At 37.3% G+C, this 26,862-nt stretch overlaps 2 protein-coding genes across 8 annotated transcripts in view; both read right to left on the reverse strand.

Annotated features, from left to right (window-relative positions):
* Positions 1-211: 211 nt before the first annotated feature.
* Positions 212-5,196, reverse strand: LOC117331265. The gene is made up of 2 exons (XM_033889864.1): positions 5,165-5,196; positions 212-2,409 (listed from the first exon to the last, which is right to left on the reverse strand). Exon 2 carries the CDS (start codon positions 2,398-2,400, stop codon positions 394-396), a length of 2,007 nt encoding a protein of 668 aa, XP_033745755.1. The 5' UTR covers positions 2,401-2,409; positions 5,165-5,196; the 3' UTR covers positions 212-393.
* A 13,357-nt stretch (positions 5,197-18,553) lies between these two features.
* Positions 18,554-26,862, reverse strand: part of LOC117331267 (copine-8-like) — a 62,564-nt gene continuing 54,255 nt past the window's right edge. For all 7 annotated transcript variants that reach the window (XM_033889872.1, XM_033889868.1, XM_033889866.1 and 4 more), the window contains one exon: positions 18,554-26,464. In XM_033889872.1, the coding sequence (XP_033745763.1) occupies positions 26,300-26,464 (165 nt within the window). In that variant the 3' untranslated portion in view covers positions 18,554-26,299. The remainder of the gene's footprint in view (positions 26,465-26,862) is intronic.

Genomic DNA, 26,862 nt, shown 5'->3' on the forward strand with positions numbered 1-26,862 from the left:
GTGTAATATATAACTACTGATAAATGTCTATCTGGTATCATATGTAGTGTAACTACTGATAAATGTCTATCTGGTATCAGTGTAGTGTAATATATAACTGCTGATAAATGTCTATCTGGTATTAGTGTAGCGTTTATGTATAACTACTGGCAAATGTCTATCTGGTATTAGTGTAGTGTGTAATGTAATATATAACTACTGACAAATGTCCATCAGATATCAGTGTATATATTATATATATTTAACTACTGACAAGATTATGCATCCATCGTTTTTGTCGATTACACACTTCTGTTCCAAACGACCGTTTACCAGGCCAATCATTATGAAAACAGTTAATTGTTTCCTTTCTTGTTTTTTCATATTTGGATAATATGTGAACGGAGGTTTAATCTATCCAATATCAGAACTACGCAGTGCATCTATTCTCTCCCTAGCGGGATTAAACTCTTGCAATGCTGCTGGTGAATCGTGCGAGTCCATATATGCCCTGACGGCCCTGCGGGTGTCTCCTATAGTTTGATAACATATGCCAAGGAGTGTGTGCACTATCCAGTGTCTGTGTCCTCCTTGCTGCGCATCATACTTTACCACTATCATTTCACGTAGAGCTCCATCACGTCCTTTGATGTCTCCGAGCTCATGGCAGCACAAGAAGGACAGAAACGCTGCATAAGGTAGTGGTGGTATATGCATCCCAACAGGGCATTTTGAAATCTCTGGCTGTAGATGAGGAAGAGAAAGAAGTTCTTGTAATTGAAGAGCTGGTGTGTACCCGGTCTTCAGTTTGTGGTACAAAGTGTATCCTTTATTGCAAAATTCATCTATGTATCGTCTTGATTGCCTTGTGTTCATAGGGGAAGTATCGAAATAACCATTTGATATCACTTGTCTACAAATATCTAGTGCTTTCCAGTAGGTTCCCAAATGGAAGTGAAACGTTGCCAGATATAAAAGACTTGTGCCAATAGAAGCTCTTGGCAAAAGCAAGTGCTTGCATTTTTTAAGACTTTTGTATCTGGCCTTGTTGTCAGTGGCCAGTGTGCGGTCTGTGTAAACAATCAAGGCCATATTTGACAGAGTAACGCATGTCTTGTAGTAGGCAATCATTTCATCACTATCAGACTCCGTCCTTAGAAGTAAATCTGCCGCTTTACAAGCCTGCATCCCTGCTCTTGAAGTTTTATTTGCTGTAATATCCATTTTCAAACATTCCATTACACCTACATCACGCCGCCACTCAATGTTTTCTGTTGTTTCAGGAGAAGTCAACACACTCTGTACTCTTTCATTTGACAGCTGCTCTAAGACTGATGGCCCGAAGAATTTCACAACAGACAGGCTCATCCATTTTCTCTGGTGAAAATCATTCAGAATATGAAATAATTTCTGTTGGTTTTGCACATGGATAGGTCTATTGAAAATGTTTTTGGTTGGAATGAAGAAGTTTGGACAGTAACCTGACTTGACCCACGACAGCACTATGTTGTAGCAAAACCAAAAACAAAAGAATAAGTTTTGCTCTTGCCAAAAGTTTTGGTGAGAGTTTTCACCTGCAACAAATAAGGCAGTTTTCATGACATATGAGTTCAGCATATCATTACAAACACCATTATCATTCAATGTCCGCTCGATTTCTTGTAAGAGATGTTTAAGAAGAATGAAGACTTTCCGTTGAACGTGGTTGAGAGAATAAACTATCTGCCTTTCTGCTGCTGCAAATGATATCTTCCACTGTAAAGAATTATCCCTTGAATATTGGTCTCCAACTGGGATAAGTTCACAACCATCGTGTATAATTTTGTCAACCATTAGTTGAGAAGGCCATGCAAACAGGCGTGTACGTGTTGTAAATTCATAGGCTTCTTTAGGCCAGCTATTGCACTTCAGAGAAAATATGATATCCAAAGAGCCACTTGACAACAATGGTTTTGAAACAGCTCCCATTGTTTCCATGGAAACCTTTTTACAGTTTTCATTGCTTACAAACACTGCGTCTCCAACAGTAACAAGTGAATCATTCAACCAGCGACTACACTTCCTTCCAAGTTGACAAAGCTGTAACAGTCTATACCCAGGTGGACAATCAGACTCCTTCATATACAGGACAGTCTTATGTTTGATCTCCTCAGAAACAAGTTGTTCTGGCAATAAAACCTCAACCAGATTGTCTATTAACAGTATATCATTATCTGCCACACTCGCACTGTTTCCCGCGAATACACTTCCAGCATGTAATACACTGAAGTTGTCAGCGCTAGCATTATGTACACATTCACGCAATATATGGGCTTTCGTCGTGAAGGCAAAGACCTCCTCTGAACCAACTCTCTGGTCGAAATACCTTGACAAAATCAGAGATTTATTCTGAATTTCACTAGGGTCTTTTGGATTCATCATTGTTTCTACCTGAAATGAGAAGAGTTTGTTCCTATATTATATTAAAAGTTGACAAAAGTAGATAACAAAGAATGTATACTAAACTCAATTTCTGATTTTGTATTAAGTTACACATATTTTCATGAAATACTTAAACTCACACGTAATCAATATAATAAACATTTACTGAAATATTTTATGATTTTCGCAGAGAAAATACGACAATCCTTAATAAAAAGATGACAGTGTATCTTCTGTATAAGAAAGCTGCAACCACAGCATCATTTAGAACGCTGAACAAATTAGGTGCCTGGACATTTCTTTCCGCGTGGTCGAATGACACATTTATACATGAACATAATATATGATAACAAAATGAAAGCAGATTTGCACTTTCTGTTGAAATTCAGGTAGTATTAAATAGGAACCAGATGACGGAGCCATCTTACGATGAAGAGATTTGAATCTATCGAACTCTCGAAGTTTGATTCGCTACATTATCATACCACTGTATTTACATCACTCCTGTGTTTGAAACATTATATCATCCTCTTTTATTGGAATCATCATATTTTATGAATATTATCATCATGTTTTATTTTCATCGTCTGCTTATTTATGTTATTGTCATGCTTTATTTACATAATCATCATGTCTTATTTAAATCATCATCATGTTTTATTTACATTTTCATTATGTTTTATTTACATTATCATCATGTATTATTTACATTTTTATTATGTTTTATTTACATTATCACCAAGTTTTATTTACATTATCATCATTTTTTATTTACATTATAACTAACTTTTATTTACATTTTCATTATGTTTTATTTACATTATCACCATGTTTTATTTACATTATCACCATGTTTTATTTATATTATCATCAGGTTTTATTACATTATCATCATGTTTTATTTACATTTTCATCATCTTTTTATTTATATTATTACAGTCATGTTTTATTTATCATTTATTTACATTATCATCAAGTTTTATTTACATTACCGTCATGTTTTATTTACATTATCGTCATGTTTTATTTACATTACCGTCATGTTTTATTTACATTTTCAGCATCTTTTTATTTATGTTTCAGTATTATCTGCTCTTGCAGCCAAATGTATTGCTAGCATATGCATCGTACGTGTGCCTTCAAACTTTATTATATTAGTTATTTTTAATCAACATCCTTGATGTGCCCGGATCTATATCTTAGCATCGTCCCATTTGGGACGATTCCAATCAGACGTTGAAAAAAACACAATACTGCAATTTTTTTTTCCTTTCGGAACACCTCGGGAATTTTACACGGGATTTTATGAATGTTTGAAGGGGAATAACTCCTCCGTTCTAATATGAATTGCTTTGATAGTCCAACTGACTGACGCAATGAAACTCGCACACACATTATTTTGTCATTATTAACGATATTAATAAGTAATTGCAATCATTTAATGACTTATCATCTGTAAACTAAGCGTAGAATTAAAATAGTAAATACAGGTGTAAACCAAATTAATAAGTATATTGTTGTATAGAAAGATCGGCGCTCTATATATATACTACTCCGACAATTGTCCCACTAAAAATATCGTCATTTCTTTAAGTTTCCCCAGAAAATTATTCCTTGCCCCTTTTTTTCTTGTCTATATCCCCAAAGAAAACCCTTTCAGAGTGTAAAGTAAAAGGAATGAACGTTGAGAAATTAATAATTATAGTGTAGTATAGAAAGATCGGCGCTCTATATATACTACTCCGACCATTGTCCCACTAAAAATATCGTCATTTATGTAGCCTATGTTCTACCCAATGTTTCTTTAAATCATCACGAATTTCTGTACATATTTACGATTTTAGTGAACATTTCAATGATCCTTAAAAACCAATAAGGTACACGCGAGTTTCATTTCGTCAATACTCGTACTGTTGCGATTTTAATTCTTAAGAACGGATGAGTTGCTTCTCTTCAAACATCTATAGAATGATATGGAATACATCCGAGGCGTTCCGAAAGGATATAAAATGTGGGTAAAATTAGGTATGTTTACGTGTGGTTGCAACGACCCCATTTGGGACGATGCTAAGATATAGCCATATAGTTATTATAGTGAATATCTGTGGGGGTTTATACTTTGAATGAAAATATTTAATATTGAATGGAAATATTAATTGCCGAGTTCATTAACAACCAGAATTAAAAGACAATATACTAGATTGAGCATATCCAGTTGTTGTTACAAATGTCTGTGGTTCGAGTGTTTTGATATATTTTCAAAATAACAGACCAGTGTAGCCTATTCAAATTAGTACTGTTATCAAAATGTAAGGTTTATTTCATTGTATGAGACTATTCGACAAATCGGCAGGTCTATTTTCCAGGTACATACTGTAATGGCATTTTCCCCCATTAGACCTACTGTAAAGTATATAGTCTAGGTAACAAGTATATTTTATTAATCTGAAGGCACATGTTTAAAAAAATCTTTGTCATTTATTATGTGACACCTTTAAAACCCATTCAGGTCCATATTCAGGTCCTTTCAGGTCCATTCATGTCTTTAGGAGGACCCCTGAGTTAGTGAGTACAACAGCTGCACATGTACATAACTCACTGGAGTATGTCGTTCATGTGAACACATGCGTCTGCATATTGTACACCTAATTAACTTTAGAACAATATAAAGAAGTATTTCATAAAATCGCTTTAACATAGCTTACACTTGAAATCGAGAATATTCCATACACCTAGTGCAAATGATTCAACATGTTGGACTCACCTTCTGGCCATGTTCGTACGTGCTCGGAAATCCCCTTGTCTAATTTTGGATCAGGAACGATAACTCTGGGCGGTGATACTAATTACGGTCCCTGTGAATGTTTACGCCACACACAGACTCTGACCGACCCCTGTACATCTCATCAACGACTCAATGAATGAATTATATACCGTAATATTAGGTTATTACAATACATATAACATAATATTAGGTTATTACAATACATATACCGTAATATTAGGTTATTACAATACATATAACATAATATTAGGTTATTACAATACATATACCATAATATTAGGTTATTACTATACATATAACATAAAACTAGGTTATTACAATACATATACCATAATATTAGGTTATGTAGTGAACTAGGAAATAGACAAGTTTTATACGTTATGTGTTCAAAGTTACCTAGAATAGTTAAAGCTATACGCTATAGTCAGCCAAATCTATTCGAGTTGCTTCCCTTAGATCAGTAGTTAATTAACCCGTTCTAGGTTCTATATCAAGGTAAAATATAACCAAACGGTAGCACCTCAAAGTCAGTCATTATTAGGTAGCACACGGTCCGTGGGACCAGTGGTCAGTGCCTAGGGCTTTAATTAGAAATGACGTATAGGGGTTTAGAGACGCCCATATTTCGGGGTAAAGTCTAAACGGACTTAGTGCCGTTTGGATGTACATATTTAGGATGTAAATATGTAGACTTAGTTTTGTTTAAATGTGTGTGAACTGTTAAGTGTGAAATGCGCCGGCGATAGTGTGGAAGATGGATGAAACTTCATTGGATTATATTGTACCTTCGGGATTTTCCTGTGGATTAATACATATCAGTAAACTTTATATCCTGTGTTGAATTATGTTTATCGCACCACAACCATCCCAAAAAGAACTTTCACGTCCCGTATTTATGGAGAGCGGACGTTACAGTTATTACAATACGTTTATATGAGTAAGTATTTGATTAACTGTTCAGAAGACTTTGCAAACTCTTCGCCGATTCAGAAAGCAATACTCGATTACATGTGTATACATACAGAAGGAGAAATTCTCCCAAATCGTTACTAGTAGCCTACTATTCCTACAGAAGGAGAAATTCTCCCGTTACTAGTAGCCTACTATTCCTACAGAAGGAGAAATTCTCCCGTTACTAGTAGCCTACTATTCCTACAGAAGGAGAAATTCTCCCGTTACTAGTAGCCTACTATTCCTACAGAAGGAGAAATTCTCCCGTTACTAGTAGCCTACTATTCCTACAGAAGGAGAAATTCTCCCGTTACTAGTAGCCTACTATTCCTACAGAAGGAGAGATTCTCCCGTTACTAGTAGTCTACTATTCCTACAGAAGGAGAAATTCTCCCGTTACTAGTAGCCTACTATTCCTACAGAAGGAGAAATTCTCCCGTTACTAGTAGTCTACTATTCCTACAGAAGGAGAAATTCTCCCGTTTATAGTAGCCTACTATTCCTACAGAAGGAGAAATTCTCCCAAATCGTTACTAGTAGCCTACTATTCCTACAGAAGGAGAAATTCTCCCGTTACTAGTAGCCTACTATTCCTACAGAAGGAGAAATTCTCCCGTTACTAGTAGCCTACTATTCCTACAGAAGGAGACATTCTCCCGTTACTAGTAGCCTACTATTCCTACAGAAGGAGAAACTCTCCCGTTACTAGTAGCCTACTATTCCTACAGAAGGAGAAATTCTCCCGTTACTAGTAGTCTACTATTCCTACAGAAGGAGACATTCTCCCGTTACTAGTAGCCTACTATTCCTACAGAAGGAGACATTCTCCCGTTACTAGTAGCCTACTATTCCTACAGAAGGAGACATTCTCCCGTTACTAGTAGCCTACTATTCCTACAGAAGGAGACATTCTCCCGTTACTAGTAGCCTACTATTCCTACAGAAGGAGAAATTCTCCCGTTACTAGTAGCCTACTATTCCTACAGAAGGAGAAATTCTCCCGTTACTAGTAGCCTACTATTCCTACAGAAGGAGAAATTCTCCCGTTACTAGTAGCCTACTATTCCTACAGAAGGAGAAATTCTCCCGTTACTAGTAGCCTACTATTCCTACAGAAGGAGAAATTCTCCCGTTACTAGTAGCCTACTATTCCTACAGAAGGAGAAATTCTCCCGTTACTAGTAGCCTACTATTCCTACAGAAGGAGAAATTCTCCCGTTACTAGTAGCCTACTATTCCTACAGAAGGAGAAATTCTCCCGTTACTAGTAGCCTACTATTCCTACAGAAGGAGAAATTCTCCCGTTACTAGTAGTCTACTATTCCTACAGAAGGAGAAATTCTCCCGTTACTAGTAGCCTACTATTCCTACAGAAGGAGAAATTCTCCCGTTACTAGTAGCCTACTATTCCTACAGAAGGAGAAATTCTCCCGTTACTAGTAGCCCACTATTCCTACAGAAGGAGAAATTCTCCCGTTACTAGTAGTCTACTATTCCTACAGAAGGAGAAATTCTCCCGTTACTAGTAGTCTACTATTCCTACAGAAGGAGAAATTCTCCCGTTACTAGTAGCCTACTATTCCTACAGAATGAGACATTCTCCCGTTACTAGTAGCCTACTATTCCTACAGAAGGAGAAATTCTCCCGTTACTAGTAGCCTACTATTCCTACAGAAGGAGAAATTCTCCCGTTACTAGTAGCCTACTATTCCTACAGAAGGAGAAATTATCACGTTACTAGTAGCCTACTATTCCTACAGAAGGAGAAATTCTCCCGTTACTAGTAGCCTACTATTCCTACAGAAGGAGAAATTCTCCCGTTACTAGTAGCCTACTATTCCTACAGAAGGAGAGATTCTCCCGTTACTAGTAGTCTACTATTCCTACAGAAGGAGAAATTCTCCCGTTACTAGTAGCCTACTATTCCTACAGAAGGAGAAATTCTCCCGTTACTAGTAGTCTACTATTCCTACAGAAGGAGAAATTCTCCCGTTTATAGTAGCCTACTATTCCTACAGAAGGAGAAATTCTCCCAAATCGTTACTAGTAGCCTACTATTCCTACAGAAGGAGAAATTCTCCCGTTACTAGTAGCCTACTATTCCTACAGAAGGAGAAATTCTCCCGTTACTAGTAGCCTACTATTCCTACAGAAGGAGACATTCTCCTCGTTACTAGTAGCCTACTATTCCTACAGAAGGAAACATTCTCCCGTTACTAGTAGCCTACTATTCCTACAGAAGGAGAAATTCTCCCGTTACTAGTAGCCTACTATTCCTACAGAAGGAGAAATTCTCCCGTTACTAGTAGCCTACTATTCCTACAGAATGAGACATTCTCCCGTTACTAGTAGCCTACTATTCCTACAGAAGGAGACATTCTCCCGTTACTAGTAGCCTACTATTCCTACAGAAGGAGACATTCTCCCGTTACTAGTAGCCTACTATTCCTACAGAAGGAGAAATTCTCCCGTTACTAGTAGCCTACTATTCCTACAGAAGGAGAAATTCTCCCGTTACTAGTAGCCTACTATTCCTACAGAAGGAGACATTCTCCCGTTACTAGTAGCCTACTATTCCTACAGAAGGAGAAATTCTCCCGTTACTAGTAGCCTACTATTCCTACAGAAGGAGAAATTCTCCCGTTACTAGTAGCCTACTATTCCTACAGAAGGAGAAATTCTCCCGTTACTAGTAGCCTACTATTCCTACAGAAGGAGAAATTCTCCCGTTACTAGTAGCCTACTATTCCTACAGAAGGAGAAATTCTCCCGTTACTAGTAGCCTACTATTCCTACAGAAGGAGAAATTCTCCCGTTACTAGTAGCCTACTATTCCTACAGAAGGAGACATTCTCCCGTTACTAGTAGCCTACTATTCCTACAGAAGGAGAAATTCTCCCGTTACTAGTAGCCTACTATTCCTACAGAAGGAGAAATTCTCCCGTTACTAGTAGCCTACTATTCCTACAGAAGGAGAAATTCTCCCGTTACTAGTAGCCTACTATTCCTACAGAAGGAGAAATTCTCCCGTTACTAGTAGTCCTACTATTCCTACAGAAGGAGAAATTCTCCCGTTACTAGTAGCCTACTATTCCTACAGAAGGAGACATTCTCCCGTTACTAGTAGCCTACTATTCCTACAGAAGGAGAAATTCTCCCGTTACTAGTAGCCTACTATTCCTACAGAAGGAGAAATTCTCCCGTTACTAGTAGCCTACTATTCCTACAGAAGGAGAAATTCTCCCGTTACTAGTAGCCTACTATTCCTACAGAAGGAGAAATTCTCCCGTTACTAGTAGCCTACTATTCCTACAGAAGGAGAAATTCTCCCGTTACTAGTAGCCTACTATTCCTACAGAAGGAGAAATTCTCCCGTTACTAGTAGCCTACTATTCCTACAGAAGGAGAAATTCTCCCGTTACTAGTAGCCTACTATTCCTACAGAAGGAGAAATTCTCCCGTTACTAGTAGCCTACTATTCCTACAGAAGGAGAAATTCTCCCGTTACTAGTAGCCTACTATTCCTACAGAAGGAGACATTCTCCCGTTACTAGTAGCCTACTATTCCTACAGAAGGAGAAATTCTCCCGTTACTAGTAGCCTACTATTCCTACAGAAGGAGAAATTCTCCCGTTACTAGTAGCCTACTATTCCTACAGAAGGAGAAATTCTCCCGTTACTAGTAGCCTACTATTCCTACAGAAGGAGAAATTCTCCCGTTACTAGTAGCCTACTATTCCTACAGAAGGAGAAATTCTCCCGTTACTAGTAGCCTACTATTCCTACAGAAGGAGAAATTCTCCCGTTACTAGTAGCCTACTATTCCTACAGAAGGAGACATTCTCCCGTTACTAGTAGCCTACTATTCCTACAGAAGGAGAAATTCTCCCGTTACTAGTAGCCTACTATTCCTACAGAAGGAGAAATTCTCCCGTTACTAGTAGCCTACTATTCCTACAGAAGGAGAAATTCTCCCGTTACTAGTAGCCTACTATTCCTACAGAAGGAGAAATTCTCCCGTTACTAGTAGCCTACTATTCCTACAGAAGGAGAAATTCTCCCAAATCGTTACTAGTAGCCTACTATTCCTACAGAAGGAGAAATTCTCCCGTTACTAGTAGCCTACTATTCCTACAGAAGGAGAAATTATCCCGTTACTAGTAGCCTACTATTCCTACAGAAGGAGAAATTCTCCCGTTACTAGTAGTCTACTATTCCTACAGAAGGAGAAATTCTCCCGTTACTAGTAGCCTACTATTCCTACAGAAGGAGAAATTCTCCCGTTACTAGTAGCCTACTATTCCTACAGAAGGAGAAATTCTCCCGTTACTAGTAGCCTACTATTCCTACAGAAGGAGAAATTCTCCCGTTACTAGTAGCCTACTATTCCTACAGAAGGAGAAATTCTCCCGTTACTAGTAGCCTACTATTCCTACAGAAGGAGAAATTCTCCCGTTACTAGTAGCCTACTATTCCTACAGAAGGAGAAATTCTCCCGTTACTAGTAGCCTACTATTCCTACAGAAGGAGAAACTCTCCCGTTACTAGTAGCCTACTATTCCTACAGAAGGAGAAATTCTCCCGTTACTAGTAGCCTACTATTCCTACAGAAGGAGAAATTCTCCCGTTACTAGTAGCCTACTATTCCTACAGAAGGAGAAATTCTCCCGTTACTAGTAGCCTACTATTCCTACAGAAGGAGACATTCTCCCGTTACTAGTAGCCTACTATTCCTACAGAAGGAGAAATTCTCCCGTTACTAGTAGCCTACTATTCCTACAGAAGGAGAAATTCTCCCGTTACTAGTAGCCTACTATTCCTACAGAAGGAGAAATTCTCCCGTTACTAGTAGCCTACTATTCCTACAGAAGGAGAAATTCTCCCGTTACTAGTAGCCTACTATTCCTACAGAAGGAGAAATTCTCCCGTTACTAGTAGCCTACTATTCCTACAGAAGGAGAAATTCTCCCGTTACTAGTAGCCTACTATTCCTACAGAAGGAGAAATTCTCCCGTTACTAGTAGCCTACTATTCCTACAGAAGGAGAAATTCTCCCGTTACTAGTAGCCTACTATTCCTACAGAAGGAGAAATTCTCCCGTTACTAGTAGCCTACTATTCCTACAGAAGGAGAAATTCTCCCGTTACTAGTAGCCTACTATTCCTACAGAAGGAGAAATTCTCCCGTTACTAGTAGCCTACTATTCCTACAGAAGGAGAAACTCTCCCGTTACTAGTAGCCTACTATTCCTACAGAAGGAGAAATTCTCCCAAATCGTTACTAGTAGCCTACTATTCCTACAGAAGGAGACATTCTCCCGTTACTAGTAGTCTACTTTTCCTACAGAAGGAGAAATTCTCCCGTTACTAGTAGCCTACTATTCCTACAGAAGGAGAAATTCTCCCGTTACTAGTAGCCTACTATTCCTACAGAAGGAGAAACTCTCCCGTTACTAGTAGCCTACTATTCCTACAGAAGGAGAAACTCTCCCGTTACTAGTAGCCTACTATTCCTACAGAAGGAGAAATTCTCCCGTTACTAGTAGCCTACTATTCCTACAGAAGGAGAAATTCTCCCGTTACTAGTAGCCTACTATTCCTACAGAAGGAGAAATTCTCCCGTTACTAGTAGCCTACTATTCCTACAGAAGGAGAAATTCTCCCGTTACTAGTAGCCTACTATTCCTACAGAAGGAGAAATTCTCCCGTTACTAGTAGCCTACTATTCCTACAGAAGGAGAAATTCTCCCGTTACTAGTAGCCTACTATTCCTACAGAAGGAGAAATTCTCCCGTTACTAGTAGCCTACTATTCCTACAGAAGGAGAAATTCTCCCGTTACTAGTAGCCTACTATTCCTACAGAAGGAGAAATTCTCCCGTTACTAGTAGCCTACTATTCCTACAGAAGGAGACATTCTCCCGTTACTAGTAGCCTACTATTCCTACAGAAGGAGAAATTCTCCCGTTACTAGTAGCCTACTATTCCTACAGAAGGAGAAATTCTCCCGTTACTAGTAGCCTACTATTCCTACAGAAGGAGAAATTCTCCCGTTACTAGTAGCCTACTATTCCTACAGAAGGAGAAACTCTCCCGTTACTAGTAGTCTACTATTCCTACAGAAGGAGAAATTCTCCCGTTACTAGTAGCCTACTATTCCTACAGAAGGAGAAATTCTCCCGTTACTAGTAGTCTACTATTCCTACAGAAGGAGAAATTCTCCCGTTACTAGTAGCCTACTATTCCTACAGAAGGAGAAATTCTCCCGTTACTAGTAGCCTACTATTCCTACAGAAGGAGAAATTCTCCCGTTACTAGTAGCCTACTATTCCTACAGAAGGAGAAATTCTCCCGTTACTAGTAGCCTACTATTCCTACAGAAGGAGAAATTATCCCGTTACTAGTAGTCTACTATTCCTACAGAAGGAGAAATTCTCCCGTTACTAGTAGCCTACTATTCCCACAGAAGGAGAAACTCTCCCGTTACTAGTAGCCTACTATTCCTACAGAAGGAGAAATTCTCCCGTTACTAGTAGCCTACTATTCCTACAGAAGGAGAAATTCTCCCGTTACTAGTAGCCTACTATTCCTACAGAAGGAGAAATTCTCCCGTTACTAGTAGCCTACTATTCCTACAGAAGAAGAAACTCTCCCGTTACTAGTAGCCTACTATTCCTACAGAAGGAGAAATTATCCCAAATCGTTACTAGTAGCCTACTATTCCTACAGAAGGAGACATTCTCCCGTTACTAGTAGTCTACTTTTCCTACAGAAGGAGAAATTCTCCCGTTACTAGTAGCCTACTATTCCTACAGAAGGAGACATTCTCCCGTTACTAGTAGCCTACTATTCCTACAGAAGGAGAAATTCTCCCGTTACTAGTAGCCTACTATTCCCAAAGTAATTAGTTTTAGGTTATTGGTTGCGGTTTGCATTTCTTTATTTGAAAAATGCTTATAATCTTTTAAATATTGCCGCATCATCATCCTCGTTCTCTCACTTCATAATCAGCTTCATTATTGAAATCACATATTTTTACTTTAAACATTTTTTCCGACATTTAATAATGTCTTTTCTTTGCAATCAACACATCATGCGTCGCATAATTCTTATGTTTGTTGAAAGTGCTAGGATCATTTAAATACTGCTTTTATGTACGTATGTATACTTACATGTAGCACTAACATCAGTTTAATTAAAACAAACAATAGGTACATAAGAGACAATCAGAATTGCTGTATAGTAAACTGAAAACTTGTTTGAAAGTGTCATTTTACATAAAATAAGTTTTAATGGGAAACCATTGCACTACTTCCCCATACGCCCCCTATAGTCTCGAAATGCAAAGGTAGTAGCTATGGTAACAAAACTTATGCGGTTGAATTCGCAGTCCCCTAAAAGGTTGTGTGGGTTTTTATTTTATAGAAATCAAACTTATTAAATTTTGACCAATCAGATGCCTCCTTGTGGTTACTATGGCAACGAAACCCATGCATTTGCCATTCTGTTAACAAAATGGCCTGAACACAGAATATTTTTTCTCTGGACGATAACTTTAAAATATAGTGACGAAACTAAACGTGTGGTATACATTTATGTGCAATATCATCCTTCAATATTGTGCAGTGCACTGTAATGAGGTCATTTTGCCCTAAAGGTCAAAGGTACAAACATAGTGTTTACACACTTAAAGGTGTGTGTCAAGGTAATGTCATTGGTACCTTACTTTTAAACTATTAATGAGGAGACAAATGCTATCAAGTACATTGTAGTAAAAACGACAGTACAGACAAGTAAATTGTCGAATTTTCGAGGCAATCTGCCCCTTTATCAAGATACAGGTATATCATAAACGATCACATATAGGCATAGAACATAAAACAGTTACAGAGTAGATAAGACACGAACAATATAGTAATGTGAAGATGATCCCCTCGGTCGATAAATGATTCGCCGAAGGCATGATTGTGATTAATTACAAAACATCTTATATATAATTAAATGTATAAACATTTCTGTCGGTAACAGGCTGCTTAATGTACATTGTCAGGGATGCAAATACACACATTAAGCAATTACTTAGAATCACGAGTGACGAAGGAAGACATTTATATACATGGATGTCCCTGGTCAAATATAGAAAGTTCTTTGGGGAACTTCTCAAGTTCTAGAAGAACCAGCGTAATAATTTGTCAATAAATAAGTGCTATACATGTAGCATATTTTTTAAATCCCTCATACCAATGACATTTGACATTTGACAGGTCAGAGGGGTCAAATACGGTAAAAAAACTTAAATCTCTTTATCTTATCAAAGGCAACAGCCAATTCACATAATACAAATAAGATGATTTAAAGTGTTACGTCATTGACAACTGAGCAAAGTCAGGTGTACCCCGCTCACGCTTTTAAATGCCTTCCTTTGACAGGTCATATTTCACTATCACTATAAGTCTGTATCCAACTGTCCGTCAAAATTTGCTTGTCAGAAAAATCATAGCTTTGTCGTCGAAAGATCCTGTCCAGGGAGGTACGTGGCAGTTAGCCTCTTGTTTATGAATATTATTAATAGTACTGGGATCATACTGCTTAAAACAGTTGTCATCGGGGTGTCCTTCTGTCAGATAAAATAATGCTTCGATGCTGAGTTCAACAGTTTCCCCAACTTTGCTTATGATAACAGTCGTTTATAAAACGAATTAAGATTATAATTTATGGGTTAGTTATAAGTGCATGATATTGTTTCTTAAAGTGTAAACCTATCTTCTTTGATATTCTTGGCTCGCCATCATTGAGAGATGATTCCCGAACAGGTCCACGCCACCATGAACGTATTGCTCGGGTCTAAGTAAATTCCACACGTCATATCTCTTTATGACTGTTTCGGTAATATTATCTGTGTTAGAAATCCAGTACGTCATATCTCTTTGACTGTCTCGGTAATACTATCTTTGTTAGAAATCCCGTACGTCATATCTCTTTATGACTTTCTCGGTAATATTATCTTTGTTAGAAATCCCGTACACCATATCTCTTTATGACTGTCTCGGTAATACTATCTTTGTTAGAAATCCCGTACGTCATATCTCTTTGACTGTCTCGGTAATACTATCTTTGTTAGAAATCCCGTACGCCATATCTCTTTATGACTGTCTCGGTAATACTGTCTTTGTTAGAAATCCCGTACGCCATATCTCTTTATGACTTTCTCGGTAATATTATCTTTGTTAGAAATCCCGTACACCATATCTCTTTATGACTGTCTCGGTAATATTATCTTTGTAAGAAATCCCGTACACCATAACTCTTTATGACTGTCTCGGTAATATTATCTTTGTAAGAAATCCCGTACACCATATCTCTTTATGACTGTCTCGGTAATATTATCTTTGTAAGAAATCCCGTACACCCTATCTCTTTATGACTGTCTCGGTAATACTATCTTTGTTAGAAATCCCGTACGTCATATCTCTTTATGACTGTTTCGGTAATGTTATCTTTGTAAGAAATCCCGTACGTCATATCTCTTTATGACTGTTTCGGTAATACTATCTTTGTAAGAAATCCCGTACGTCATATCTCTTTATGACTGTTTCGGTAATACTATCTTTGTAAGAAATCCCGTACGTCATATCTCTTTATGACTGTCTCGGTAATACTATCTTTGTTAGAAATCCCGTACGTCATATCTCTTTATGACTGTTTCGGTAATGTTATCTTTGTAAGAAATCCCGTACGTCATATCTCTTTGACTGTCTCGGTAATACTATCTTTGTTAGAAATCCCGTACGTCATATCTCTTTATGACTATTTCGGTAATACTATCTTTGTAAGAAATCCCGTACGCCATATCTCTTGATGACTGTTTCGGTAATACTATCTTTGTAAGAAATCCCGTACGTCATATCTCTTTATGACTGTCTCGGTAATACTATCTTTGTAAGAAATCCCGTACGTCATATCTCTTGATGACTGTTTCGGTAATACTATCTTTGTAAGAAATCCCGTACGTCATATCTCTTTATGACTGTTTCGGTAATATTATCTTTGTTAGAAATCCCGTACGTCATATCTCTTTATGACTGTTTCGGTAATATCATCTTTGTTAGAAATCCCGTACACCGTATCTTTATGACTGTTTCGGTAATATTAACTTTGTAAGAAATCCCGTACGCCATATCTCTTTATTACTGTTTCGGTAATACTATCTTTGTTAGAAATCCCGTACGTCATATCTCTTTATGACTGTCTCGGTAATATTATCTTTGTAAGAAATCCCGTACGCCATATCTCTTTATGACCGTTACGGTAATACTATCTTTGTTAGAAATCCCGTACGCCATATCTCTTTATGACTGTTTCGGTAATATTATCTTTGTTAGAAATCCCGTACGCCATATCTCTGTATGACTGTTTCGGTAATATTATCTTTGTTAGAAATCCCGTACGTCATATCTCTTTATGACTGTCTCGGTAATATTATCTGTTAGAAATCCCGTACGTCATATCTCTTTATGACTGTTTCGGTAATATTATCTTTGTTAGAAATCCCGTACGTCATATCTCTTGATGACTGTTTCGGTAATACTATCTTTGTTAGAAATCCCGTACGTCATATCTCTTTATGACTGTCTCGGTAATATTATCTTTGTAAGAAATCCCGTACACCCTATCTCTTTATGACTGTCTCGGTAATACTATCTTTGTTAGAAATCCCGTACACCATAACTCTTTATGACTGTTTCGGTAATATTATCTTTGTAAGAAATCCCGTACGTCATATCTCTTGATGACTGTCTCGGTAATACTATCTTTGTTAGAAATCCCGTACGCCATATCTCTTTATGACTGTCTCGGTAATATTATCTTTGTTAGAAATCCCGTACACCATATCTCTTTATGACTGTTTCGGTAATATTATCTTTGTTAGAAATCCCGTACGCCATATCTCTTTATGACTGTCTCGGTAATACTATCTTTGTAAGAAATCCCGTACGCCATATCTCTTTATGACTGTCTCGGTAATACTATCTTTGTTAGAAATCCCGTACGTCATATCTCTTTATGACTGTCTCGGTAATATTATCTTTGTTAGAAATCCCGTACACCGTATCTTTATGACTGTCTCGGTAATATTAACTGTTAGAAATCCCGTACGCCATATCTCTTTATGACTGTCTCGGTAATACTATCTTTGTTAGAAATCCCGTACGCCATATCTCTTTATGACTGTCTCGGTAATACTATCTTTGTTAGAAATCCCGTACGTCATATCTCTTTATGACTATTTCGGTAATACTATCTTTGTAAGAAATCCCGTACGCCATATCTCTTTATGACCGTTACGGTAATACTATCTTTGTTAGAAATCCCGTACGCCATATCTCTTTATGACTGTTTCGGTAATATTATCTTTGTAAGAAATCCCGTACACCATATCTCTTTATGACTGTCTCGGTAATATTATCTTTGTTAGAAATCCCGTACGCCATATCTCTGTATGACTGTTTCGGTAATATTATCTTTGTTAGAAATCCCGTACGCCATATCTCTGTATGACTGTTTCGGTAATATTATCTTTGTTAGAAATCCCGTACGTCATATCTCTTTATGACTGTCTCGGTAATATTATCTTTGTAAGAAATCCCGTACGTCATATCTCTTTATGACTGTCTCGGTAATATTATCTTTGTAAGAAATCCCGTACGCCATATCTCTTTATGACCGTTACGGTAATACTATCTTTGTTAGAAATCCCGTACGCCATATCTCTTTATGACTGTTTCGGTAATATTATCTTTGTTAGAAATCCCGTACGTCATATCTCTTTATGACTGTTTCGGTAATATTATCTTTGTTAGAAATCCCGTACGCCATATCTCTTTATGACCGTTACGGTAATACTATCTTTGTTAGAAATCCCGTACGCCATATCTCTTTATGACTGTTTTGGTAATATTATCTTTGTTAGAAATCCCGTACGCCATATCTCTGTATGACTGTTTCGGTAATATTATCTTTGTTAGAAATCCCGTACGTCATATCTCTTTATGACTGTCTCGGTAATACTATCTTTGTTAGAAATCCCGTACGTCATATCTCTTTATGACTGTCTCGGTAATATTATCTTTGTAAGAAATCCCGTACGTCATATCTCTTTATGACTGTCTCGGTAATATTATCTTTGTTAGAAATCCCGTACGCCATATCTCTTTATGACTGTCTCGGTAATACTATCTTTGTTAGAAATCCCGTACGCCATATCTCTTTATGACTGTCTCGGTAATACTATCTTTGTTTTAATTATATATATAATAAGTTACTGATGTACAAATGTAATCAGCCAGTCAAGTGATCAGATACATTAGTATAAAATCTCTATATATTTTGGTTGCGGGCTACAAATAAGTGACACATACTTTAAATGCCAGGGTTATAATTTATTGATTAAAACACAAGGATATTTTAGTTGTAAAGAGATATCGACAATAAATATACATAATAAATACGAGGAATATTGGTCGTGATGATGCTGGTTATGGTAGAGTATTTACCTTAGAACAATTTAAACTGGTTATTATGGTAACCATAAAATAATACAAAATCAAAGTAATTGATTGAAAGTCACCCATTAACCATCAAGCCACAAAATTACGTCACGTAACGTATGTACGTTACACACGTCATCAGTGTTTTGTAAAGACGCTTTCAGCTTTTACAACATGTAAAGCAGACTTATACATATTGATCAGAGTTAAAACAAAAGATCTATTATAAATCATATTTTATTCTAAGGAGATTAAATCTGGGCATTCAAAATAACATTGATGATAAACGTATATATGCATTTTTAAAATAAACCTATTACATTCTAAATTCAATACTTAATAAAATGCTAATTCAAACATATTTTACACTGATGCTCCCTTTTTAACAAATTCCCAAATCTGTAGGAGTCTTAGGCCTGTAACATTATATACATATAACAGTCCCTGTACATACTGTACATAAACGTGAACTGTACGGAAGCCCTATTTGTACCAGGTCCTTGTTTACTGTAGTAAGCTATCCCCTCTAAGTTTGGCACTATAGGGATAAAATAACAAAAATAGGAAGAAAAGAATCTTCAAACAAGTATCAGTTGTAACAGGAACCATTACACAGCCCGTCTTGAACAGAACAGGCGATATCCCAGGTGTTTGTAATTCTAGTGTCATACTTTACCTATATACCATATTTAATCAAAATATGACAATATTTCGACCAATCAGAGGCCTCTGTCTGGCTGACCGGTCGGATGACCGATTGAAAAACGATAATACTAGATATACTCATGTGCCCAGCGGTCGTACACGAAGTCGAGAAGATCTAGCTATAATATGTGTTGTATTTAGTAATTGGTTTAATCAGTGTGGAGAGGGTCAGTCGTGCCGATGCGGACATGGCGAGGGTTGATATGGCCAACACAGAAGCTGAGCCCTTGACACAACTGACCTGCAGGCTGTGCCAGGAAACTGAAATATTAGTACGATATGTGATAAAATAATAGACCAGTCGTTGTTCTATATGTGATCAAGTTTAAATAAAGCCTAACATCATTATCACTAAGCCAGTCAAGAAACATGTTGGAAACCTCAAGAAGATGAAGAATTGCACCATCGGTCATACACCAACAGTCGAGAAACATGTCTTAAGTGAAGAAGAGCAAAAACAGCCACGCAAGTTTGGTTGATGCTGAATTTTTATGTAGGCTCTTTGCCGCCATTATGGTTAGGGTTGACACAGGTAACATATGAGAATGATTACACAAAGCATCAGCCGCCTCTTCTTTAACATTAGGGTGGATGTGAGCTGAATGTGTTAATAGACAAGAAGCCATCAAATAGTAGTGCCGTCGTGAGACCTTCATATGAATCCAACATTTCCCTGCCAGATATTGTAAGTACACAGAACTTCTCAAGCAAAAGATGACTAGGAGTTTCTCTGATGGTGAAACGAAGAGGACACTAAGGACACTAGAGTGGTCGCCATTTTGGCACAAAGGAACAGACAGGCACTGTTTTACCCAGAATCCTATAAAATACCCGAATAAAGCTCTGAAGATGTACATTTCTTTAAGTATAATTTGCAGTTCTCTCTCTCCCCAGAAAATTGTAATTTATATATATATATATATATGTGTGTGTCATAAGGTGAAAACATATCTCCAAAGGGATTACAAGACCGTATCTCACAAGCTTCAGTTATTTGATTAATTCAAAACATCTCTCAAACGTGGACAACTTTACCATTAAAGATATCTCAATCAAGGGAGACAACTTTACTATTAAAGATATCCCTCTCCAAGGGACACAGCTTTAATACTAAAGATACTTTCCAATATATGTCTCTCAATAGGGAGATAAATTTATCACTAAAGATATGTCTCAAGGTGAGACAACTTTGACACTTAAGATTTCTCTCTTCAGAGGAGACAGCCTTACCCCTAAATATATCTCTTTCGAGGGACACAGCTTGAATACTAAGATATCTCTCTCAAGGGACACAGCTTTAATACTAAGATATCCAAATCAAGGGAGACAGCCTTACCCCTAAATATATCTCTCTCAAGGGACACAGCTTTAATACTAAGATATCCAAATTAAGGGAGACAACTTCGATACTAAATATATCTCTCTCAAGGGAAGACAACTTTGATACTAAATATATCTCTCTCAAGGGACACAGCTTTAATACTAAGATATCCAAATCAAGGGAGACAATTTTATTACTAAAGATATATCTCTCAAGGGCACACAACTTCGATACTAAAGATATCTCTCCCAAGGGCAGACAACTTTGATACTAAAGATATCTCTCTCAAGGGCAGACAACTTCATTACTAAAGATATCTCTCTCAAGGGCAGACAACTTCGATACTACAGATATCTCTCCCAAGGGCAGACAACTTCGATACTAAGGATATCTCTCCCAAGGGCAGACAAATTTGATACTAAAGATATCTCTCTCAAGGGCAGACAACTTCATTACTAAAGATATCTCTCTCAAGGGACACAGCTTTAATACTAAAGATATCTCTCTCAAGGGCACACAACTTCGATACTAAAGATATCTCTCTCAAGGGAAGACAACTTTGATACTAAAGATATCTCTCTCAAGGGCAGACAACTTCATTACTAAAGATTTCTCTCTCAAGGGAAGACAACTTCATTACTAAAGATATCTCTCTCAAGGGAAGACAACTTTGATACTAAAAATATCTCTCTCAAGGGCACACAACTTCAGTGCTAAAGATATCTCTCTCAAGGGCAGACAACTTCATTACTAAAGATACATCTTTAGAAGAAGACATCCAACAGTACCTATCCAAATCTCAATTTGATAATTGTGACCAGTTTTCTATGTACTGGTACAAACTTAACTTGCAGACTGTATGGTAAGCCTGAAGACTAGGGTTACATTTGTGTTGATATTTGTAACTTGTGGACTGCATGGTAAGCCTGAAGACTAGGGTTACATTTGTGTTGATATTTGTAACTTGTAGACTGTATGGTAAGCCTGAAGACTAGGGTTACATTTGTGTTGATATTTGTAACTTGTAGACTGTATGGTAAGCCTGAAGACTAGGGTTGCATTTGTGTTGATATTTGTAACTTGTAGACTGTATGGTAAGCCTGAAGACTAGGGTTATTTGTGTTGATATTTGTAACTTGTAGACTGCATGGTAAGCCTAAAGACTAGGGTTATTTGTGTTGATATTTGTAAATTGTAGACTGTAGGGTAAGTCTGAAGACTAGGGTTACATTTGTGTTGATATTTGTAACTTGTAGACTGTATGGTAAGTCTGAAGACTAGGGTTATATTTGTGTTGATATTTGTCAGACATTGTTACGATCTGAAGTGTGAATGGTGTATGTCTGGCCTTGAGTACAGACTTGGCCTTGAGTACAGACTTGGCCTAGACTTGGCCTTGAGTACACACTTGGCCTTGAGTACACACTTGGCCTAGACTTGGCCTTGAGTAGACTTGGCCTTGAGTACAGACTTGGCCTAGACTTGGCCTTGAGTACAGACTTGGTCTTGAGTACAGACTTGGCCTTGAGTACACACTTGGCCTTGAGTACACACTTGGCCTTGAGTACACACTTGGCCTAGACTTGGCCTTCAGTACAGACTCGGGCCTTGAGTACACACTTGGCCTAGACTTGGCCTTGAGTACAGACTTGGCCTTGAGTACACACTTGGCCTTGAGTACACACTTGGCCTAGACTTGGCCTTGAGTACACACTTGGCCTAGACTTGGCCTTGAGTACACACTTGGCCTAGACTTGGCCTTGAGTACACACTTGGCCTTGAGTACACACTTGGCCTAGACTTGGCCTTGAGTACACACTTGGCCTTGAGTACACACTTGGCCTTGAGTACACACTTGGCCTTGAGTACAGACTTGGCCTTCAGTACACACTTGGCCTAGACTTGGCCTTGAGTACAGACTTGGCCTTGAGTACACACTTGGCCTTGAGTACAGACTTGGCCTTGAGTACACACTTGGCCTTGAGTACAGACTTGGCCTTCAGTACAGACTCGGGCCTTGAGTACAGACTTGGCCTAGACTTGGCCTTGAGTACAGACTTGGCCTAGACTTGGCCTTGAGTACAGACTTGGCCTTGAGTACAGACTTGGCCTTGAGTACAGACTTGGCCTTGAGTACAGACTTATCGGTGGGATTTATGTTACTCTAAAAACCTACTCTAAACTGGAATACAAATTCAACAGCAATCAAATTAAACAATTAACAGTTTCAACACAGAGAAGGAATGTGACTATAAAATACATCTAAACTGGTCAAAGTGACGAATTCTCATATTTAGACACTCTCACATAACAATAAAGACAAATGTTATTCTGTAGTTATTTTTCAGTGTTAGTACAATAATTCCCATTTATGTAGAATTGTCTGTAAAAGGTCGTTTTCAGATTGAATTTTTCACTTCCACTATAAATAGCTGACAGTATGGTATGATTATTTACTCTTTGGTATAATTAGGCCTTCAGGTGATTGTATACAGACGTACATTTTAACAAGTTACAGAGAGAACTTAGATGTATATCAATTTAAATGAGTGAAAAAGCCACTAGTTTATGTAGAGTGTTATTTTGTAACAAAAGCGAATATTAAAATACAGTCGAACCCACTTAATTTGAAATCGGATATATTGAAATATCGCTTAATTTGAAGTGAAATAAAATCCCGTCCAAATGCCTTCTTTGTCTTTGTATTGTTTCATCGGTTATTTTGAAATCGGTTTATTTGAAATATCGCTTTATTTGAAAGGAAATTATTGCCCCCAACAATGCTAAACCATTGTTTATGTATCGCTTAAATTGAAAGTCGCCACGACTGGCTTAGATTATATAATTACCAGCCGCTACGGTACGTGCGTCCGATCAATAGATAGGTAAAAATGAAATTCTGATTTACACAATACAATTAAATTGTGACTTTTAATTATTTGTTTACGAATATACCATGAGGGACACAGCTTATTTAGGCTTCTGCTACATATATACATCGAAATTGACACTCATTTAACTACACGCGAGACAATAACAAATGACGAGGCCATTCTTAGGGATTCGACAGAAAATGATAACAACGTAACCAGAACAGTGATATTGACAACGACCCTCAAACAATTCGTGAAAATCCATCTATCATCGACGCACATGTCCGATTTCAGACGGTAGTTTCTTGGAAAGTAGCCGGGATGTACCGGAAACTGTTCTCACATGTGTCCGCGAATTCGAACTCAACATAAACAAAAAACAAGCAACAGTCGAAGACTTCTCCCGTCGAATTTAACATTATTTTTAATAAACTGTGAAACTATTATCATTTTGGAACTGATTGTAAATACTGACTAAGTAAAATCAACTATATTGAACACTGGTGTGTTGTTTGACGTAGCGCGGTACTTAAATATGTCGGCAAAAGGCTGGATCCCGGTTATATTGAAAACCAGTTAATTTGAAGTATTTTTCCATTCCCCGAGCATTTCAATATAAATGGGTTCGACTGTAAATAGAATTTTATCATATTTAAACATCAGTCACTACCTAAATCATTGTATGTATAATCTTGTATTATTTCACATATCACTGACCTGTAATACCATGTCATACCCTCATGTCATAAACATCGACAAATGTGTTACTTGTCCAACATCATAAATAAAATCAATGTTACTCTCAGAAGTCTTTAAGGAAAATGAATTTGAGTGGGGTTTATTTCGGGACTAATGAGATATATGTAATATATATTATACAATCTAATACATGTCTCTATTACACAGTATCTAGCAGTTCAACACCAACATCAAAACATAATTTACTTCATCATATATAAAATGTGTGTAAATAAAACACATGTAAAACACCAGATATATTTAATTATTATATTAATTGATAGTTTATTAAAACCACTAACCAGGTTTAAGAAATAAAAGTTCTAAAAACACTAAATATTATGATAATTGTGTGAACCCTATTTGTCTTCCACAGTAAACAAAATAAAATTCAATTTCATATATTATTGCAACATAAACAGGAATAAAATATAATGTATATATCAATGTAAATAAACAGTGTCATATCAACGATAAGTTATCAATGAATACATTGTTACAATTTTTCAAAATTTGTTTTCTAATTCACTATAATCATTGCTATCACAATCCAAATGTTGTAATTGAAAAGCTAAAACACAACCCCATAGGGGCAAACATTTGAAGAGATATTTTATAACTAATACAGACCATAATGACATTCAATGAACACTATGATATGCACATATTATATAAAACATGTCTTATTAAAAAGATTCCAATTTGTTAAGACAGGTACTGGTAAGTATGAATTTGTATCGGAAGTTAGTAGCATGCAAATAACATGGGCATTAATGGTCACCTGAGTTTTGAAATATTTCAGTTGATTTGACTCATATTGATTCTACCCATCAGCCCCTGGGGGTCAGTCAGGGCCAACAAGTGTACACCATCAGCCCCTGGTGGTCAGTCAGGGCCAACAAGTGTACACCATCAGCCCCTGGTGGTCAGTCAGGGCCAACAAGTGTACACCATCAGACTGTCATCCCAGGCTGATAACGTAAATTAAGGTAGAATGAACTCCAACAGAAATCAAACAATTGATAGTAAAAAAATTCCCATATATAAGCTATTACTATAGTAAAGTTTACCCCCTTCCCAGAGGCAACCATGATGGTTGAGATACAGTGGTATATGTGATGGTTGAGATACAGTAGCATTTGTCATAGTTGAGAGTAGATCCCACTAAGATATATGTTATTCTATTCTGAATAGTTAAAATGATAATAAAGTGATCGACAATTAACCTGTCAGATACATTCGTATAATATTGCTTTATAATCCTACAGAGCACCACAAATTGATTAAAATATTTGGTGATTGTAATATTTCACCATACTGCTGTAGTTATCATTGAAATACCCTGAACAAAGACTGTCATCAATCATTTGATATAGACCAGTCTGATATAGACCGGTCTACCAGTCCGATAAAGACCAGTCTGATATAGACCGGTCTACCGGTCCGATATAGACCGGTCTACCGGTCCGATATAGACCAGTAATCCTAGTCTTACTAGATCTAATGTTAAACTTTGTATATAAATATATATTTACTGAATACAAGTATACAAGTGAGTGACTACAGATTAGAAAAGAAGATCAGAATATAAATCGAGTAATTATTATTGAAATATTTCATTTGAGCAATAGACAGTGTTTTAGGTCCCTCATATCTTATATCAATACAGAGTACAAATAGAGAGATCAGAAAAGTTACAAAATAGAAGTTACAACAATGAGGTCTTTTAGACTCAAAGTCACAGCAATTCCAAGAGACAGAGCTCAAAAGAACCTGTACCCAGAAGTTATCACCCCCCTCCCCAAGTGACCGAACTCAAAGGTCAGGCACCCAAAGGTCAGCCACCCAAAGGTCAGCCACCCAAAGGTCAGCCACCCCAAAGTCAGCGAACCCCAAAGTCAGCGAACCCCAAAGTCACCAAGCAGAGAGGGAACAGTTTGACTAAATCACTGAGCCCAGATGTCTCACAGCAGAGTTGTATCAGTGGGGTCCATCTGCTGGTGGTCTAGGTTTGAAGTTGTGGGCCTTCATATAGGAGAGGAACTGGTCTGGGATCTCAGCTAACACCTCCTTGGCTAGAGCTGCCTGGCACATCTGCATACTGCTACTGTTACCACCCCGAAGGAAGTCTCTGAATGGCACAAACTAAAACACACAAACTTACACATTCAGATTTACCAGTTGTACATGTATATGCAACTAAATTAAATTTGATTTTGTAATAGTGCTGATTTTTTAATCTAGAGAAGCATCAACCCAAACCAGTGTGTATTAGTTCAACATATTTGGACAAACTCATTAGGCCTGCAAACATTAATTTAGGGCCTGAAAGCCTTTGTTGGGGTTTGTCAGTAGACATCATCTCAAAACTGTCCCTATTAACTTTTCATGGCCATAAAAATGTAATTAATATGAATATATTACACATATCTGGTCCCACTGGTCAAATCATTTGAAACAAGATAAACAAAAGCATCTACATGTATGTACCAACATTTTTGATCAAAATCACCTGCTATATGTCAATATAAAAACTTAATCAG

Source organism: Pecten maximus, chromosome 7 (genome assembly GCF_902652985.1).
Source record: "Pecten maximus chromosome 7, xPecMax1.1, whole genome shotgun sequence".
In the NCBI taxonomy this organism is placed as follows: Eukaryota; Metazoa; Mollusca; class Bivalvia; order Pectinida; family Pectinidae; genus Pecten; species Pecten maximus.

What these genes read in the sequence shown, in the direction of transcription:
- LOC117331265 (XM_033889864.1), bottom strand. Translation starts at nt 2,400, where the DNA reads ATGATGAATCCAAAAGACCCTAGTGAAATTCAGAATAAATCTCTGATT.